Source organism: Halichoerus grypus, chromosome 8, assembly GCF_964656455.1.
Source record: "Halichoerus grypus chromosome 8, mHalGry1.hap1.1, whole genome shotgun sequence".
In the NCBI taxonomy this organism is placed as follows: Eukaryota; Metazoa; Chordata; class Mammalia; order Carnivora; family Phocidae; genus Halichoerus; species Halichoerus grypus.
In genome coordinates, this window is record NC_135719.1 from 104,138,653 (window position 1) to 104,158,372 (window position 19,720).

The 19,720-nt window shown below is 40.1% G+C and overlaps 2 protein-coding genes across 6 annotated transcripts in view; one reads left to right on the forward strand and one right to left on the reverse strand.

Moving 5' to 3' along the window:
- The first annotated feature begins 1,036 nt into the window (after positions 1 to 1,036).
- Positions 1,037 to 12,374, forward strand: KLHDC2 (kelch domain containing 2). Of its 2 annotated transcripts, XM_036076219.2 has the most exons (13): positions 1,042 to 1,551; positions 4,156 to 4,235; positions 5,958 to 6,075; positions 7,934 to 8,049; positions 8,365 to 8,446; positions 8,601 to 8,684; positions 9,219 to 9,299; positions 9,375 to 9,433; positions 9,836 to 9,945; positions 10,544 to 10,616; positions 11,606 to 11,693; positions 11,792 to 11,844; positions 12,065 to 12,374. In XM_036076219.2, the coding sequence occupies exons 1-13, from the start codon at positions 1,399 to 1,401 to the stop codon at positions 12,186 to 12,188; spliced, it is 1,221 nt and encodes a 406-aa protein (XP_035932112.1). In that variant the 5' UTR covers positions 1,042 to 1,398; the 3' UTR covers positions 12,189 to 12,374. The 2 variants fall into 2 exon arrangements, with proteins under 2 accessions (XP_035932119.1, XP_035932112.1); XM_036076226.2 differs by lacking the exons at positions 11,792 to 11,844; positions 12,065 to 12,374 and adding an exon at positions 11,219 to 11,328 and having other exon boundaries at positions 1,037 to 1,551; positions 11,606 to 11,683.
- NEMF (nuclear export mediator factor) overlaps positions 6,196 to 19,720 on the reverse strand; it is a 58,939-nt gene continuing 45,414 nt past the window's right edge. Inside the window, exons 26-33 of one of the 4 annotated variants that reach the window (XM_078053646.1) lie at positions 18,503 to 18,656; positions 17,251 to 17,328; positions 16,488 to 16,685; positions 15,163 to 15,195; positions 14,212 to 14,312; positions 14,074 to 14,117; positions 13,912 to 13,991; positions 6,196 to 13,632 (exon numbers count right to left, since the gene is read on the reverse strand). In XM_078053646.1, coding sequence (XP_077909772.1) covers positions 13,555 to 13,632; positions 13,912 to 13,991; positions 14,074 to 14,117; positions 14,212 to 14,312; positions 15,163 to 15,195; positions 16,488 to 16,685; positions 17,251 to 17,328; positions 18,503 to 18,656 — 766 coding nt within the window. In that variant the 3' untranslated portion in view covers positions 6,196 to 13,554. Of the gene's footprint in view, positions 13,712 to 13,911; positions 13,992 to 14,073; positions 14,118 to 14,211; positions 14,313 to 15,162; positions 15,199 to 15,218; positions 15,415 to 16,487; positions 16,686 to 17,250; positions 17,329 to 18,502; positions 18,657 to 19,720 lie in introns of those variants that run through there. The other 3 variants (XM_078053645.1, XM_078053647.1, XM_078053648.1) reach the window with 3 other exon arrangements.

Here is a 19,720-nt window from a genome sequence, read left to right on the forward strand (position 1 = left end):
AGGCGCCCCTAGGTCTTGCTTTTCTAATACATGCAGTCACTGCTATAAATTTCCCTCTAAGCACTGCTTTCACCCATCCTACAAATTTTGATAAATTGTAAACATACGGGCAGTGACTAGGGAAGGAGTTTCAGGCTATGAAAATTTGAGTCCGGAAAGCCTTTGTTATTGTTCAAAGTATTCCTTCCAAGTAGTGGCCACAGCGTGAAGATGGGGGAAGAAACAGGATAATAAAACAGACTCCTCTCACCAAACACATCCAAGTAAAGAGGCACCATTACACTGGGGATTTAAGATGTATTCTGGTCCAACCCTATTTTACAGGTGAGGACTCAAGTTTAGATTACAATAATTCCGAATTTTCTTGACCTAACTGAAATGTATCACATAAAACGTAAGACAAAACAGTAACTGTGTGTCAACAGGATTTGCCATCCTCCCTTAAGGGCTGGGCGGTGGTGGTTTCTGATGTACTTTTTCAGTACAATTTTCCAAACTGGGTGAAGGATGCTGCACTAAGATCTCTGCTGAACCAGAAGAGCTCAGCGAGCGGAGGTGCCAGGAACCGCTCTGCGGGCATCGGCGTGGCGCGAAGTCGGGAGCCCCCAGCGCACCGGCGCGCGAGCAGGCGGGCGGGCAGCCGGCGGGAGGGCCCGGCGCCACGGCTCGTGGCCACAGGAAAACAGGGCGTGGACTCCTCTCTTGGAGAGACTGAGACCAGAAACTTATTGAGCAATGTCACTACCCCTTTTCGGACTGTGAACCCTTTGAGAACATTCCTCAATCGCACGAGGAGGACTTCTCGGTAAAAAAAAAAAAAAAAAAAAAAATTTTGCAAGAATGGGGCTCCCATTCTTCGCATCCTTGCAGCGCCCGCAGTGAAAGGAGGCTCGGAGCGTGTTTGGGGCCCGGGCCGCCTGCGGGCCAGCGAGCGGCGGCGGCGGCTGCGGCGGGAAGACCCGGCGCTGGGGGCGCTGAGCCCCGGCCGCGCTTCCGGAGCCCGGCGGGCGGCGTCAGCGGAACGGGCGGTTCTGGCCGCGGCGTAAACAAGGGCCGGCGGCGGCGAGAGGCGAGCTGGAGGCGGGGCGGGCAGGCTGGAAGCTAGTCCTGGCCCCAAGTGGAGCCCTTTTCGGCCGTGCTGCCGGCGGGGGCCAGCCTCCGCCGCCGCCCCCGGCCCGCGACCCCGCGGCGCAGCCCAGGCGGCGGAGAGGCTGTCCTCGCTGAGGAGGGCTGGGAGGGCGCGGGCGGCGAGCGGGCGGCCAGCGAGCGGCCTTCACGCCGTCCCTTTCGCCGCCGCCTTCTGCTCGCCTCTCGCCGCCGTGCATTTCTTCCTTTTCCTTTGTCTCTTCCCCCCTCGCGGGTGTGAGGATTGTTGGTGAACAGAAGTGCAGCCTCAAGATGGCTGATGGCAACGAGGATCTGCGGGCGGACGACTTGCCGGGGCCAGCCTACGAGGGCTATGAGTCCATGGAGCTCGCCTGCCCGGCCGAGCGCAGCGGCCACGTAGCGGTGGGCGACGGGCGCCACATGTTCGTCTGGGGCGGCTACAAGGTCAGTGGGCGGCCGGCCGCGGCGGGCGTCGCTCGGCCGGTCCCCGAGTGCGGGTCGGCGGGCAGGCCAGAGCGGCCCCCCGGGGCGCCCCCGCGACGCTACTCTGCCCGTCGGTGCATTTTCTCGCGAGCGGGGGGCTCCTCGCCAGTCCCCCAACCCGCCGGACGCGCCTGGGCTGTTGTCACGCCAGCCCGCCGCTTGCAGAGCCCGCCCCCCCGCGCGCCCCCCGTCCCCCCGCGCGCGGCGCCCCCGGCGGCCCTGGGCACTGGTGGAAGTTGGAGCGTTATTTGGGGGAGGGCGCGTTGGGCGGCGCAAGACTCCGAGACGTGTTTTATTTTAAAAGGTTGGGGGGGGTGTAAGAGAGGTGACGTGTGATGTCACTCTTAGCCGTTTATCGGGCCCGCTGGGGAGCACTTTACCCTCCGGAGCTGGGGTCATTTGGCCCACGGATACCGTTGCCCGCTTACGGGGTAACCGAGGTGTAGGAAAACTCCCTGGAATTGCCGAAGGCCGCAGGAATCGCATTGTTCAACCTTCCCGCCGGTTCAGGAGTCCCAGCTACACCTGTGCAGATGGCCGTTACCCTGTTGTTTGAACATTGCAGAGCTGATTGCCTTTTGGTTTCAGCTGAGAAAGGGTTGACATTTTTCAGAAGAAACCCCTATTAAGAAAATTAACGGAAAAGTCTCCACCAGTAACCAGAAAAATCAACAGCAACAATTCTAACCACCAAGTCAGCTCTTTAACCCCTAATCATAAGCAATGTGATTCGTTACCAGTTTAGAGTCAGTTGCATTTCTTGCTACCTCTGGCTGCGGAATCCTCCCGTTTCCTACTGAAACCTTGTTCACCAGTTCTCCTGCCCTTTTGCTATCAGAGCTTCCCAGTAACATTCCACATTCTAGAATTGGCTCATTGCATTTGCAGGGGTGGCTCTGATCCATTCCTACCAAAAATACTTTTTAGTCCCTTTTGGTCTTAAAATTGATCTCCCCACCCCCATTTGCTTGAAATCTGGTCCACTACACCTGTGTCTTGGGATGACTTATTTTGACTCTGGTAATAGATTTTGGCCTCTGGCACAGTTGACCTGATCATAGCTGATGACTGTCCAAAAAGGCAGATGGAATAAACTGCTGTGGCTGTCCCGATGAATTCATTTAGTTTAACCACAAGAGCATTTTTTTTTTTTTTGCGCCAGTCCTAATTAATCTGCAACGTTTTCCTCAGGGTCCAATGAATAGGTGTTTAGAGGAGGGTACTTGGTAGGAGGAAGGGGCAGGTATGTAGAGACGCTTATTAAATGTAAATGATTCCATTGGAGAAGTTAACCTGTTAGTCACACTTTGGTCTAAACTACTAATTCATAATTCTGTTTGTGAAAGTCAGCAGCGTTGAGGGAATGGGACTTTACTTTGGGGAGTGGGGATGGGGAAGGTTGTCAGGAAGATTTTTGATGGTGAGTTTTTGAGGACCTGGATGCCTAGGACTTCGCAGGAGGGAGGCATGATCAGTGAAGTAAGTGGGTGGTTCCAAAACAGGCTGTCCTCAGTATTTTGGCTAGAACCCTGAGAAGCCTTTGGAGATTGTTTTGAAGGCAATAAACCTTAGCTTCCTACACAGTAGTCCGTTCTCTTCGGGCGAGGCTGCTCTACTCCGGGTCAGCCTGCTGTCTTGTTTCCAGCCTTCTCTTCATAAGTGGTGGAATAGAAAATATTTACATGGCCACCTCCTCTATTTCTGTATAATACTTAATATACAAGCTTATTCGACTCTGACACCCATTCTCCGTGAACTGCTATTGTTCACCGTTTGTTGACGTTGTTCAAAAAGTGGCCAGGGAGGTTCAAAGGTTGGGGAGGTTGGGCCTCCATTGCAGTTGCAAATTCCCTTGAATCCTGGTTCCACTGTTACTTGCAAGTAACCTTGGGCAAATTACTTACCTCTCTCAAAAACCTGTTTTCTTGTAATAGCAACTGCTTTTTAGGGTTGTTGGGAGGATTAAATAAAGTAATCCATTGAAAGCGCTCAGCTAGTTCTGGCATATGGTAAACTCATTCTGTTAAGAATTACTACCTGTAGGGAAGTGGAGCAGAACAAGGAACTTAAAATTTTGCATATGGACTTAATTGCACATGTGCAGTTCTGCCCCCGCGTTTCTTGGTAGAGAATGGATGGATGAAAGGAGAAGATGGCTAGAAAAGGACATGGCGTGTTAGTGGGTCAGGCGCTTACACACTAGGTCTGTAACGTGGGAGCCATGGCACAGGGAACCTCTCCTGAAGTCATGCAGCTGAAAGTTGGAGCATGGTCTATTCTGCATAAAGTGGCCTTGGAGATTTCCTGGAGATCTCTTCACTGCCTGCAGCATCGCAACTGCTGTATCCAAAGCCTGAATTAAGGGTCGGGTTGTCTAATAAGCATTACCTTGAGTATGTGGAACGGGGCGGGGAGGATTGCCCATGGCTAGAACTGAATTGTAAGACCTCTTTAACTTCTCATAACTCTCATTAGTATCTCTAGGTAGATATGAAAAAATACACAATATTGCCTCTTTAGAATACCAATTATTTTTTATATTTGCTATTTTTTTATTCTTCTTAGAGTAATCAAGTCAGAGGATTATATGACTTTTATCTGCCTAGAGAAGAACTATGGATCTACAACATGGAGACTGGAAGATGGTAACTGTGGATATTATGAGGGAGACTAAAAAGTTCAAATAAGATTGCAAATAAAAAGAAACCCTGGGGGTGTCTGGGTGGCTCAGTCAGTCAAGTGTCCAACTCTTGGTTTCGGCTCAGGTTATGATCTCAGGGTCGTGAGATCGGGCCCTAAGTTGGGCTCCATGTTCAGCAGGGAATCTGCTTGAAGATTCTCTCCCTCTCCCTGCACCCCCCCACCCCGCTCTCTCTCTAAAATAAAATAAATCTTAAAAAAAAAAAAAACTCTGTAAAGCTCATTCTATTAGAATAAAAATATTTTAATTGAAGATGCAAAACTATGTTCTACAAACAGTGTTCTGCTAGTTCAGCTTAGCTGCTAAGCTTAGATATTTTAGCAACTCTTCAGTAGTTCAGTAATTTGGTACTTTGATGACCTTTGAAGACACTTCTATTCAAGGCTCTATAAAGTATCCTTGTAATATTAAAGAAGTAGAGGCTTCAGATCCTGGAATGGGAATATAGTAAAAGTTCTATATATATTTTTTCAAAATGTTCTATCTTGTTATATGGTAAATGAGAAAAGGATTTCTAGATTGTATCTGCTAGAAATAAAGATGGTATTCTCCTGAGCTCTAACATTAAAATTTCAATGCAGATCTCTTTAAAATAGTGTTAAAAAACACTAACCTAAATTTGCCTTCCATACAACTGGGCATATTCTGAAAAGATCTTTTGCCAGTCTCATAACAGTGGTACTCAAGAGTATGTTCTTGGCAGAATTAATATGGTTCTGAAAATGCTGGGTTAGCCAGGTTTGGGGATTTATCAAGTAGTCTTCTCCATGGTTTGCTTTGTAAGAAGTCTGTGCCCTTTATGTATTTTGCACATTCTAAATCACAGAACTAGAAGAGTAGTGGTCCTACCTGATTTAAGGGTTTCAACTAAAAAGTCAACATTATTTCTGTACATAGCAAATCAGTGTTGATTTGAGCTGTTTGCTTTTTGGGGGGGGGGAATTGGAAATTTTAATAGTATTCCTTTTAATAGGGGAATTCTACAAATTTTTTAAAACATTCAGCCCCATACAGGATTTGTAAAAATAAGCCTACCAAAACTTAAAGCTTAGCATAAAGTGATAAAGTGAGCAGAAGACCTTAACCTATTAATATTCTGAATCTTGGATTTCTTAGACTTTTTGATTGAGATCAGAATGTTTTAAGGCATGCAAAGCACTCAGAGGAGTGCTTGGCCTACAGTAAGTACTAACTGCCTATAATTTTACATAAGGTCTGAATCATCAGATTCATTTGAATGGCTAAAAGGTGACTGAATAAAACACACTTGTTGAATTAATCTGTCAGGAGAGGGATGAAGTTTTCCTCTGGGGTTCCTGGCTCACTCGAAACCAAATGAACGAAATAGCCACTGGTTATGTCAATAAAGAGCAGCAGTTTAGTTTGAGCCACACAAAATGGTGTGCTCTTAGGCTTACCCAACACGGAAGCTTCCGAATTCTCACTGCCCACGCGGCAGCATCTAGTACTGCCTGGAGAGCGGCTGGGGAGGAAAGAACTCCTTCCCTGGATTAATTTTAGAGCTAGAAGAGACCAGACCCCAGGTGTTATCTAGCCGGCCAGCCTATTTTATTTTTTCCCTTTATTGTGGGGATAGGAGAAAAGTGAATAACTTTTGCATTTCTTCCCTTTTGTGAAACATTTACATTGTTTTTTCTGCCCTCAGGAAAAAAATTAACACGGAAGGAGATGTTCCTCCTTCCATGTCAGGAAGCTGTGCTGTGTGTGTAGACAGGGTGCTCTACTTGTTCGGGGGACACCATTCAAGAGGCAACACAAATAAGGTTAGTGTTCCTCAGGATTATGGTTCAACGCAATTTTACTCTTTTTCAGACAACTTCAGATTTCTAAGGTTAGTCCATACTTACTCCTGTCCCAGTTTAAAAAATACACGTACGTGATAATGGTATGAATGTGCATTTTATTTTAGTATTTTGTCTACCAGTCTACATCTAGGCCTTTGGCAAAATCAACTTTGGTTGATAACTCATGTGCAGTAATTTCCTAAGTGGTTTTGCTTTGTGCTCTCTGCAGCTGCTTAGTCTCTTAGAACCCTGGGGTGTTAGATAAATATTAGTAAACCAAATGAAAACAAGATGCAATCATGAGGGGCAGGGTAAAAATTAGCAGACCACCACTCAGCTATACGGATAAATTAATACTGACAACATTTTATATACTAACATTCCTATAATATGGCACTATAAGATACTGTTGTTCAGACTTTGTCGGTGTTTTTTTCCAAATAGGAACAAGAGAACAGTTCTTGTCTCAAGCCAGTAAGACACAAATGTCAGTCAGAAAGGTGCATATGATTTAGGGAGACTCATAAATTTATTTAGCAACTTAGCACCTTGTGAGCACTTGGTTAGACTCCGGAGACACAGAGATGAAAGGTACAGTCCCCACCCCTAGGAACTCACATTCTAAAAGGGACACACATAAGAAGTAGCTGATTTCAGTAGCATATAAGGAGATACACAGAGCTCATAGTATAATAGCTCAGTAAATACTGTTAAATATTTAAGTATTGTTAAATCTGAAAAAGAATCCTTGACATTGTGTTTGGCAGGATGGAGGAACAGAATAAGGAAAGTCTTCACCCAAGAGGGTTGAATTGAATCATAATTGGAAGGGGTAGCCAAGATACAGAGATCAAGAGGCAGAGGTATAAACAAGTGTGTCTTATTTATGGAAACGCCAAGTGGTTCAGTGTGGATGACAGAGTTTCAAACTGTACTCCTCGGCGCTCTAGGGGTTTCTTTCACAGGCCTTGGGACACCTGGGGGACGAGCATACTGGTGTTGGGCAGGCTCCAGACCACCCCTCCCGACTCCCATCTTAACAAGCGTAGCTCCTCTTCAGTTCGGCTTTGCTGAAGATTTTGTTTGAAGAAAGTGTTCTGTGCCTAAAAGATTTTGCAAGGCACTGCTGTGGGTGTAGTGGAGCCATGTGTTTTTCGGGGCCTAGGCAGAGAAAGAGAACTTCGACACAACATGAAGCAGCCTGGGAAAGAAGCTGTGGCTTTAGGGCTGGACAGAAAAATGGGAGTAGTTAGTGTATCAAATGGCTGGGGGTTGAGTATTTTAAATTTGATCGGAAGGAAGCTTAGGAGTCTTAAGAGAAGTAAGAAGATATATATAAAATGATCAGATTTATTCAAGTACCTGGATGGGAACCCTTCGAAAGAAAGACCAGTACTTAACTGTAGCAGCTAAGGATAAATCTTAAACGACTAAGTAGGCACTTAAGACGTGTTTGTTAAATTCAATTTGAAGGTGAAATTGCTGAGTTGAATTTTTTTGGTAATACCATCTTCCTACCCATAAATTAGATTAGTAGGACGCAAAGTGCCTATGTAATAAGGCACAGAATAAAAATCCACACACTTCTATTCCTTCATCAAAAAAATGAGGCGATTGGGAAAAAAATGAGCTGAACAGGGTGCTTAGTGACTTAGGCAGTTTACATTCTGGCGTAAGTTCCTTATGTAGATTCAGACCAGTAACAGTCTGTAATCACACTTTTAGGAGAACTGAATTAAAGGACGTTCCTATTATCGTTAAATCACAATCAAATTAAATGCCAAGGTGGAATTTCTTGCACATAACCAAATCTAACTGAAATCATTGCTTCTGACAGTTCTACATGCTGGATTCAAGGTCTACTGACAGAGTATTACAGTGGGAAAGGATTGATTGCCAAGGAATTCCTCCATCATCAAAGGACAAACTTGGTGTCTGGGTATATAAAAACAAGTGAGTTAGCAGCCCCGTAGGTTTGAGTGTTTATGTGCAAAGTGGTTTGCCATCCGAGTATCTTTAGACAATAACCATTCTAACCTTAGAACGTACCTTCTAGGGCCCATATGAGGGTTAAGTGAATCCATACATTAAAGTGCTTAACATAGCACTGAAGGCATAATTAGCCATAGTAGCCATTATTATGTGAATAAGTATTTTATATATTTAAGTGTGCCTTCTCAATTTGTAGCATGACAAAAGAAAAACTTCTTGTATCTTCCTAACCGGTGGATGTTTGAATTTTTAGTGTTTTGGTTTTTTATCAAACAGGTTAATATTTTTTGGAGGTTATGGATATTTACCTGAAGATAAAGTATTGGGAACTTTTGAATTTGATGAAACATCTTTTTGGGTAAGTGAGATTTCGTATTTGTATGTGGCCTTCTTGGTATATTGAAATAATACATATTTGCTAGTCTTGTTTTGCCTTATTCATAAACCAGACAAAGCTATATAATTTTACAAACATTTGTAAAATAACTCAGATTCTTATTCATTTTCTGTAGAATTCAAGCCACCCAAGAGGATGGAATGATCATGTACATATTTTAGACACTGAAACATTTATCTGGAGTCAGCCTATCACTACTGTGAGTTACTGAAGAATAATGAATTATTAAAGCAAGGCTCCTTGGAGGAGAAAGGGAGTTGGGAGGTGGTAAAAATGGACAGTTCATTCCTCTTTTTCTGGAGAGAGAAGGTCCATTGCTTTCATTATTCTCCAAGGAGTCCATACCTCAGAAAAGTTTAGTGAATATATAGACTAACCCAGCATCCATTATCTAATAGAGGTTAAGTGGTATTGTTTGTAACTAAATAAATGACCTAGCACTAGATTGTAGTTTAAGTTACTCAAATATTAGATTTCTTTTTCCTCTGACACAGGTGTCATATAATGTGCTACCTTTTATTTTACAAAAGATAAAAATAAGACAAGGATTCTATTAACTAGCGCATTCGGTAACACATCTCAAATATAAAATTACAGTTCGCAGTTTTAGTGTTACTGTTGAACAGACATCTGCACTTTCGCTTAAAAGCTCAGGTGTCTTGCATATCCTCATCACATACCCAGAGAAGACTCTGGTATTTGTTTTAAAAAATTGCTTTTATGACTTTTATAGGGTAAAGCACCTTCACCTCGTGCTGCCCACGCCTGTGCAACTGTTGGAAACAAAGGCTTTGTGTTTGGAGGCAGATACCGAGTAAGTGTAGGAAGAGTTTCAATGACTTGCTTTTGAGTCATTCAAAATGATAATTACTTAATTGTCCTTCTTCAGGATGCTAGAATGAATGATCTTCACTATCTTAATCTGGACACATGGGAGTGGAATGAATTGTATGTATCACTTTAGATAATTATTTTAAAAACATTTAATTTTTTTAATTCTGTTATCAGTATATAATGTACTTGCTTAAATTTTCTATAACTGAGTATTTAAATAAACATGACTAGATCCTTAAAGGAATTTTTTTTTTAAATTTCCTGTTCCCGTAACTGTACCTGGCACAACAGCGTATGGCCAGTGTTCGTTGAAAAAAAAAGGCCTGAGGTTGGCTCTACCTTCTAAGAACATGGTTAATTCTAAAGCATGTAGCTATTAATACCAAGAAGTTTTTTAAATTTAAAGTCTCTTTTTTTCATAATTCTATATAAACTTTAAAACTTCTTCAGTATTTCTGTGTATTAAATAGTAGCTGCTTTTAAACACAGATATTGTAACTTAGCTGCTGTTTTCAGAATTCCACAAGGCATATGCCCAGTTGGCCGATCTTGGCACTCACTAACACCAGTTTCTTCAGATCATCTCTTTCTTTTTGGAGGATTTACCACTGATAAACAGCCGCTGAGTAAGTCTTTTAAAAATATAAGAAATCATGGGGCGCCTGGGTGGCTCAGTTGGTTAAGCGACTGCCTTCGGCTCAGGTCATGATCCTGGAGTCCCTGGATCGAGTCCCGCATCGGGCTCCCTGCTCGGCAGGGAGCCTGCTTCTCCCTCTGACCCTCCCCCCTCTCATGTGCTCTCTCTCTCATTCTCTCTGTCTCAAATAAATAAATAAAATCTTTAAAAAAAAAAAAAAAAAAATATAAGAAATCATATCATTCATATGTGATCTATAAATAGCTGGGAAAAAAATCAGTCTATTTTAGATATATCAGAGGGCTATAGGGTTGGTTGGAAGATTTGCTATTAATTTTGATTCCATAACAAACCTGTAATTGTTTTTATACTAGGACATGCATCGATTCTGTCCAGTGAAACACTTAAAAGCCCCGCTGAAGGGTTGTAACAGACGAAGGGCTAAAAAAAGGATATATACTTCCTGTTTGTACTCACAATCTGATTTATTATCTTTCTTGTTAAAGCTGTGCCCTTTATCAGTGCCCTATTGACAAAATAATATACTTCATGGCTATTCATGGCTATTTTTTCTTTGCTTCAATCAGGTGATGCCTGGACTTACTGCATCAGTAAAAATGAATGGATACAGTTTAATCATCCTTATACTGAGAAACCAAGGTATGAACTATTTAAAAAATATTCTTGTACTGAATAATTGAGGTCCATAAAGATGTACAAGACTGGTAATGAGAGAGGAAATTGTGGCTGCATTAAATCCCTCATTCTTACTATAAAAATCCTAGCACTCACTCAGGTTTCACATCGTACCTCTTAAAAGAAAAGAAAACCAATGTTATCCTAGTATCAAATACTTTCTTTTCTGTCACTGCATAAAAAAACAGAGCTGGACTTTGACTTTTGCTGCTGCTTTTATCATAAAATTGATGTAGTTAAAATTTATAATCAAGCTCTTTTCTCAAGTGAATTCAACTGCTTCTAGGTTTGCCATTTTAAAAAAGTAACTGGAAAGGGGAGAAGAATGTATATAGGGAAAAAAATCAAGAACTTTCTATCAGATTTGCAGTAGCTCTATAGAACAAATACTAAGTCAAATCCCCCCAAAAAGAACTGTCAGAAAAACTGCTAAAGGATATGATATAGTCACAACTGGTATTCAAATCACATTTAAGTAGGCCAGCCTGCATTTTCCCCCCAAACCTCTAACTTAAGTACACTTATGCACAAAGCCTTCATTGATGGCACAAAAATTCTTTCCATAGAATTACCAGGCCTGATACTTTGCGTATCTCAGGCAGATTGAGCATCCAGGTCGACTGGCCCTGCCATGAAAAGAAGATCAAGAGGGCATATACCACACATCTCCCATAAGGTTTTTATTGCTAACAAAGACCTAGAGAACAGATCATTCAGTTCAAACCCCTCATTGCATAAATTAGGACTGGACCAGAGAGCTAAAATGATAACATCCAGATAAAACAGACATTGATTTTTTTCTAGTGTTTGCTACTTAAGATAAATTCCTTCTCAACATGTTTCTGGTCTGTACTAAAGATCTCTTGTCTTTATTTCATCATTCTGTTCTGTAGTATAAATTGTCAATTTGGTGTTTGGGTAGCTTCAAATTCAAGCTTCTGTTTTAAATATAGATTATGGCATACAGCTTGTGCCAGCGATGAAGGAGAAGTAATTGTGTTTGGCGGGTGCGCCAATAACCTCCTTGTCCATCACAGAGCTGTAAGTACACTACCCTAGTTAAAGGACACTTCATAATACTTCTGAAACTTACTGTGGAATACTTACTTTTGAATGTGTTTTTCGTATCTATTTTTCAGGCACACAGTAATGAAATACTTATATTTTCAGTTCAACCAAAATCTCTTGTAAGGTAAGTAACTTTTTACTAGGTACTTCATTTTAAATTAATGCTCTTGAAAAACCAGGTTTATAGATAACTTAAGGGCAATAACAAGCCTTCAATGATAGAACTAACCAGTTCCGGTGAAAATCTTTAAAGTGTTTTTTTGGGGGGGGTGGGTTTATAAGTCTTCAAATTAATGTACTTCCAAATAGTAAAGCAAAACTATTTTTCTCTTGTCCACTTTCAGGCTAAGCTTAGAAGCAGTCATTTGCTTTAAAGAAATGTTAGCCAACTCGTGGAACTGCCTTCCGAAACACTTACTTCACAGTATTAATCAGAGGTTTGGTAGTAACAACACTTCTGGATCTTAAGGCTTCATAGATAATGCCTCTGATCACCTTGCATGGACAGCAATTCTGTAAACATCAGAGAGTGGCGTCATTTGTATAATTATATGCATTGTTGTAGTTTGCAGCTTTTTGGTTTTAATGTGCATGTGAATGGCCTAGAGAACCTATTTTTGTGTCTAAAGTTTACAATAAATGTATTTAACACCAGTAACTGTCTTCATTAATACTTGGGCTTTTTACCCCAAGGAATGGTTATTATATTTCCTTTTTAGTAACTTCAGGATATATAGCTGTAGATGTAGAAACATTATGCTAATTATTATTACTATCAAAATGGTTATTTTTTTAAATTAATATTTTAGGGTTTAATGGCAAGAGTAGTCTGTTGTATTTACAACACTAGGCCATATAATTACAAAGGTTTTTTTTTTTTACATTAATTTCAAATGGAAAAATATTCTCAATAGGACTAAGCTGGTTAAAGAAATTTTGGAAGGACCAACAGCTATTCAGTACTTTGACCTTATTAATGCTCTGGTATGGGGCGGGGCAAGTGGCCTTATTGACTGTAGGTAGCTATCGTCTAATCATTTAATAAGTAACAGTGTTTTAGCTCATTAAAAAAATTCCTCGTTCTGTTAAGAGATAGAAGAGGATGAACTGGGTCAGGAGTCTAGTGATAAGCCTAAAAGTGCACTTATGATATCATAGGTTAAGATACTCTGTAACATGCTGATAATTACTAGAGGTAGAAAATAAAATTGTAGAAACAAGGAAGAAATCAGGATGAAAAGTGAAGTTGTGTAAATGCATGGAAATGATCAATACCAATTTTTTCTAGGTCTTATTTCTTAGGCTGAATAATGTGTATTTTAAATCTGATCTAATATATTTTTTGACAAGTAAAGGCAGAAGGTTTTCAAGACTTAAACCTAAATGTTGAGTCCCCCCAACCCTCACCATGCCACCAGAAAAAAACAAAACAAAAAAAAACCTTGTGATTGACCTGTAATAGATATATTAGATGTTATATACGGTAGACTACCAAGTCAATAGTCTAAGCAACTGAGCCACTTCACTGTTCGACTTCTTTACAACATGAAATGAAAACTTAGTATTAACCTCCCAAATTTTAAGAAAATGTAGGAGAATAACTACAGATGTATACAATTAGCATTTAACTGTCCACAAATATTTTAGGAAGTCCTATCATAGTGTTTCCTCTCTAAAAAACTGGAAAAAAAACAAGTCCTTTTGGCGAATATAGCAAGGCAATGTTTAGTTCATTTTTTAAATGCGGAAGTCTGGTTACATGGTGTTTTCATCTCTGAACTTCCAAAAGGCTATAAAATTGGCTCTTCTCAAATATTTTAGGATTTCATTTCAGCTATTTCCTTTTTACATTCAGAAGATTGGGTGCAGACACTTTGACTTTGCCAGGAATGTTTCTTGATAAATCCGTGTCCTAAAAAAAGAGAATTGCTGAATATCTTCACATTCTATATGGTGGTCATGTTTCTTTTATGACAATTATGTGTCCTCTGCTGTCAAAAGAAAGGCATTTCCAAAATTTTCAACTGGAATGATTTTACTTATTTTACACTGCTTCTAGTGAGACAACATTTTCTACCAAAACAACAGCTGCAGCTTGCATCTACTGAATAAAGAACTGACAGTAAAAAATTGTAACTGCTAACATTTTTAACTACACCACTATCTCCAGACTTCAGGAGGAATACTTTACCTTTACACTGCGAAACAAGTCTTTTTCTCTTGCTGTTGCTTCTTTGGAATGCATGAAACTATTCAAGGCTGTTTTTGCCGCTGTAAATACAAAATAGAAGAATCTACTTCTGTTCAATGAAGAAATGTTCAAAATCATAATTCAAAAAAAATTTTTAAATACCTTTTCCCTTTTTCTGAACTCCAGGAGTAAGTTTCACTTTGTATCTTTAAAAAGGAATTGCGTGTGTTACTGAACAGAGATTACAAAATCATTCATAAGTCACTACTGTGTCAGCAGTTTTAACTATAGATGACTTACTTATAGTTTGTCATGGTGGTGTAAGGGGCACATATTGGAATGGCAAACAGTAATACATCTTCAGGATGTGGCTGCCCAGTCAAAGAGTCAAAGAGATTTTCCTAAAAAGGGAAAACAAAAACAATTATAAAATTCTTACCAGTCCTAAAAAAAGTCTAATATCTCAATATATTTTTATTTTTTTCTGATAGACCTATAGTCCTAAGCTCTGCTTTCTATTTCTAGTTCCAGAGTTTAAGACCAATGGTGTTTATATTCTTTACTACTAAAATTTTTGTATAGCATAATGAGAAATGAGAACAATGATTTTCAAAAATAATACTTGTAAATACATTTAAGGGAGAAAAAACTTGTTGGATGTTATTTGTTGCAGAAAACTACTATGGATTAAAATGATTTATAATAATGACCACAAACAGATTTAAATCCATTGCCTGGAAATGGGACTGATACTTTAGCTGGACCAGCAGTTTTTGACTAGGGGGATTTTCTAGTGGCCCCACCCTGGCCCACCCCAGACATTTTGCCTGTTCTTAAGAAAAAATCTTACGGGCTTCTCAGAGTTGCCCTTTGGTGGGCTGCCTACAGGATAAGCCATATTTATTTAGCAACATGAATAAAACTTGGACAAGATGCTTGGTGCTGAAGTGTTTACTATGTGCCATGGACTTTTCTAAAATGCTTTATGTATATTCTCCAAACAACACTCTCCTGGTAGGGACCAATCATCCCCACTCTCCAAATGAGGAAACAGAAGCACAAAAAATAATGCTTCAAGGTTGTAGTTACGTGTAGCAAAGTTGGGATTCAAACCCAGAATGTTGGACTCCAGAGCCTACAATCTTGTCTTAGCCTTAGAAGTTTTAATTAGTTAGAAATTGTATATCAAATATTTTGGGAACTAGACTGTAGTCAGAGTGTTACAGTAGGGACCCCAACACAAAATCATACCTCATTACCCTGTTGATCCAGATCTTGCTCTTCCTGCTCCAAACAAAATTTTAAAAGTCAGCTATAACTTAAATTGAAATTTCACATGATCAAAAACTATGAGGAGAAAAAAAACAATATAATAAGACTCACATCTAAACAACAGGTTATGGACCCCAAGACTGTGTTCTTCAGTGTCCCAAAACTCTGAATTAATTTGTGCATCTCCTATTTTAGAGAGCAATGCCATTCAAAGAGAAAAAGCACTGTTCTCTGAAGTTAAAAAAAAAAAAAGACTTTCACATGGAGTGCATGCTAAAACAGTGAAATTAAATGTAAAATGACAATCTTCAATGTAAAATAATTTAAAATGACAACTAAATTTGGTATGTTTGCCAAAGGAAAATGGAGAATCCTGGTGAACAGAACTTTTATTTTTTAGTCTCCGTTCAATAGTTCTAGGATAAATTTTTCACATATTAAGGTAAGCTACTTTTGTTTGCTCTTCTTAGATTATCTCCAAATAGATTTTTTATGTATAATTCATTAACACCTCAATATTTATGAGTCTCTGGTTTATAGAATAAATTACAGATATGAGAACAGTGTAAACATTTGAGGATCAAAATGGGTTGTCACATTATAAAACAGTAACATTGTTCAGGGAAAGAAGAAAAAGGTAACACATTGAGAACCCCTGTAAGCATTACCTACACTGAACAGAGCTCATGATTCTAACCAAAGCTTTAAGGGCTATAAATACAAATACCAGTGAAGCCAAATTTTTTCCAGTTTTATAAAGTAATAAATCCTTTGCTCAGGATTTCAAGAAGATACACTTAAAGCTGGGCTTGTATTCAGCTGATAGAATAATTAGGCAACCATCTTAACTGGATAAATGTTCACTTCTCGCTGGTTTTTCAACCAGGGCACTTGGCACTTTAGCTGCACAGGCACTGTAAACATTTATGTAAGATAAACAGCATATATTCCTATAGAAAAATCTAGAGAAGTGCAAATTTACTTTCTACTCATCTTCAAGACAATCCGAATTATTTGTCTTATTGTAACTAAGTTCCCACATTAGAATCAGATAAAGCCTCTCCATAAAATTATTTTCTAAAGGCTTGTAAAAAAAACTTTTCATCATGAACACGACCATTTTTACACATATCCTGGAAATTTAGTCTTTTAGGTTGTATTTCTAAGATGACCTTCCATTAAGAATAAGGTTACCACTTGTCCTGGTTTTAGCACTTACGTAAGTCTTGTGTCCTGGGAACCCTGAGGAGGTTAGTGACCTTAAATGAAGCAAAAGCCCACATACATATGTGTGGTAGCCCTACCTTGTCATCATGTGGATCATCTACGGCCAAGTCTTGTAACTCGTGAGTTACAACCTCAAGGGAGGGAGTTTCTTTCTTTATGCTGTCTGAAGCCCTTGGTCCACCTCTAGGTTTCTGGGGCTGTTTCTTCACGGGTTCATCCTTTGTTTTTCCTTTCTTCCCCTTCTTCCCTTTTTCTTCTTTGTTTGAACCTGCAGACTTTAATTCATAGAGGTAAAATAATGTCAGCTCTCTATCTCTGACAAAAAAATCTTAAAAGGGGGGCCGCACCTGGGTGGCTCAGTCGGTTAAGCCTTCAGCTCAGGTCATGATCCCAGGGTCTGGGATAAAGTCCTGCATCGGGCTCCCTGCTCAGCGGGAAGCCTGCCTCTCCCTCTGCCTGCCGTTCCCCCTGCTTGTGTGCTCACGCTGACAAATAAAAAATCTTAAAAAAAATAATGTATGTTCAATATTGTCAATATTTTAACAAAATGTATTGAATCCTAGCATAGGATAGGTAGTGGTCTGGATGCCCCTTAAAAAGCAAAAGAAGAGGGCGACTGGGTGGCTCAGTCGGTTAAGTGTCTGCCTTCGGCTCAGGTCATGATCCCAGGGTCCTGGGATTGAGCCCCACATTGGGCTCCCTGCTCAGCGGGAAGTCTGCTTGTGCCTATCCCTCTGCTTGCCGCTCCCCTGGCTTGTACACACATGCTCACACGGTCTCTGTCAAATAAATAAAATCTAAAAAAAAAAAAAAAAGAAAATGGTTTTGGATGTTACTTACCCCCAGCAATTTCATGATGAGTTCACGTTCTTCCTCATCTTGGTCTTTGTACTTTTCCTTCATTTTTTTCATTTTACTCTAAAAAATCAAAAGACTTTAGTTGGAAAAATTCAGCAGTTAAAAAATGTGAACAAATGTTTGTAAAGAAAAGGTGCTTTTATTCTGTCAAAAATGCCAAGAAGGTACCATTATAATAAACAATATGGAGGCTAAAATGATGGATAAACCAGTCCTCAGCCTCAAAGAATTTACTATCTAGTAGGAAAAGAAGACACATGTAAGAGTAAAGAGAAATTAATGCAACATATTCTAAATGCAAACATTATTTCTAAGGTAATTCAGAGGTAGATTTCTTTCAGCTTAAGCAAGAACTGTGGGGAAGAAATAAAGTACAACTTGAAGGTCTTAAAAGAAGTGAATTTTATAGGAAAAGCAGGAGCATAAGAAAAAGGACAGTATAGTATAGTAATAGCAAGTCCTTGCATTTGGTTGGAGTCAGGATCTACATAGAGAGAAAGAACAGGAAACAAGGCAGCAAAAGCTAAGCTGGATAAAGGCTTTCTTAAGACTGAATTTTTTTTTTTTTTTAAGATTTTATTTATTTGACAGAGAGAGACACAGCGAGAGAGGGAACACAAGCAGGGGGAGTGGGAGAGGGAGAAGCAGGCTTCCTGCTGAGCACGGAGCCCGATGCAGGGCTCGATCGCAGGACCCTGGGATCATGACCTGAGCCGAAGGCAGACGCTTAACGACTGAGCCACCCAGGCGCCCCAAGACTGAATTTTCTTAACTGGTGATTGTTTTATGTGGGCTACATATCCAAATTACCTAGTAATTTTTAAAACTATAGACCTCTAGGCCTCACCTAGATTTTTGTCCTTATTAATCTTAGCTGGGGCCCAAATAACAACTTTATAAATTTTTGAAGATTTCTTTAAACAGGGCACAAAGAACTAACTATAAAAGAAAAGGTTGATAATTCAGATTTCTAAAAGTCTATACTTCTAATTCCTCTTCTACATAAGATGAGAGCTTCTATCTAGATGATCTTAAAGGGACATAGAACAGTGATCTCTATGTTCCCTAAATCTTATCTCTTTTTAATTTTCATTAAAAGGAAGTCCCAAAGGATTATTTTTTTTTGCCTCCATCTTTTGTTTCACTTAAACTTTAAAAACGTAAGCAGCAGCTCACAACTCCTTTATGGCCCACAGAGGACTCACTCTAGCAGCTTGGCCGGAGGCTGTATTACCTTCTGGCCTCGTTTCATCGGCTGCACGGCCGGCGCACGTTTGCTTGTGTCCGCATGAGTTTCAATGTGTAGAGTATTTTCTTTTTCTTTGTCCTTTACCTCGATCACTTCTAAATCCCCTGAGTCACTTGGAAGCTTTTTCTTCTTCATTTCCCTAAATAGAAATGAAATGGGAACATCTAATTCTTAGTGCCCTAAAATACTACAAGGGACGGGGAACATGTACAATATATAAACGATCACAGCTTCTGCTTAACTTCATAAACACCAGGCTACAGTATAAAAGCAGCGCACATCAGCATATAAGAAAAAACTGAAAACTTCTCTCTCGTGGATTTATCATTCTTTCTGTCATCCAGGCTTCACCCACTGTCACCCTTGACTTATCCTTACTCAGTAGCCTCAACATCTTGATGGCCAGGCACTGGGATTTGTAGTCTATGTATCAGCATGGCCTTGGCAGATCTCAGGTATTCAATAAAATATGGTGATAGGTTAGCTAAATAAATAAATGGATAAAGATATACAGAGAAGGAGAAAGGGGAAATCCTATTACTGTGGTATTTTTGATGTGCAATCTCTCCTATTCCCACCGCAGGTCCTCATCACTTCCTACCCAGACCTTTCTCCAGCATTTCCCCCATAAACTGTTCTACATGAACTTCTAGATTAATCTTCCTTGTTTACCTATCTCACATTCCCATTTAAAAATCTTCCAAAAGTGCTCCTCACATCACTTTCAGGATTAAGTCCAAAAATACTTAGCTTATCATTCTAGTCAGTTCTCCACTTTTGATCCAAGTTCACTTTGCCAATCTTACCATCTACCAGTTCACAAACGTGAACTTTTGCCCCTTTCACCTCAGTCTACTTATCATTTCCCCAAAGCACTATGCATATTACTTCCAAATCCCTGCCTTGCTTTGTTCATGCTAATTCTCCTTGGAATCTTTGACCTTCTTATCTTCATTTACCTAGTCCTGACAGATTTTCAAGGTATACTTCTGATGGCATTCTCAACACACCTGGCCTCACAGCAATTTCTTACTCCTGAACTACTGTATCCCTACTGTATGGCTCTTTCCTGAATCCAGGACTCAAAAACTCCTTAAAGGCACAAACTTTCTCCTATTTTACCTCTTTGTATAGTCAGTATCTAGCATAATGCTGTGTCCTCAGAGAGTCTGCTGAAACTGTTTAATGACTCTTTCTCAAACA

What these genes read in the sequence shown, in the direction of transcription:
- KLHDC2 (XM_036076219.2), top strand. Translation starts at nt 1,399, where the DNA reads ATGGCTGATGGCAACGAGGATCTGCGGGCGGACGACTTGCCGGGGCCA. An exon ending in AACATGGAGACTGGAAGATG is followed by an intron (nt 4,236 to 5,957) that starts GTAACTGTGGAT and finishes TTCTGCCCTCAG; the next exon opens with GAAAAAAATTAACACGGAAG. An exon ending in CAAGAGGCAACACAAATAAG is followed by an intron (nt 6,076 to 7,933) that starts GTTAGTGTTCCT and finishes TGCTTCTGACAG; the next exon opens with TTCTACATGCTGGATTCAAG.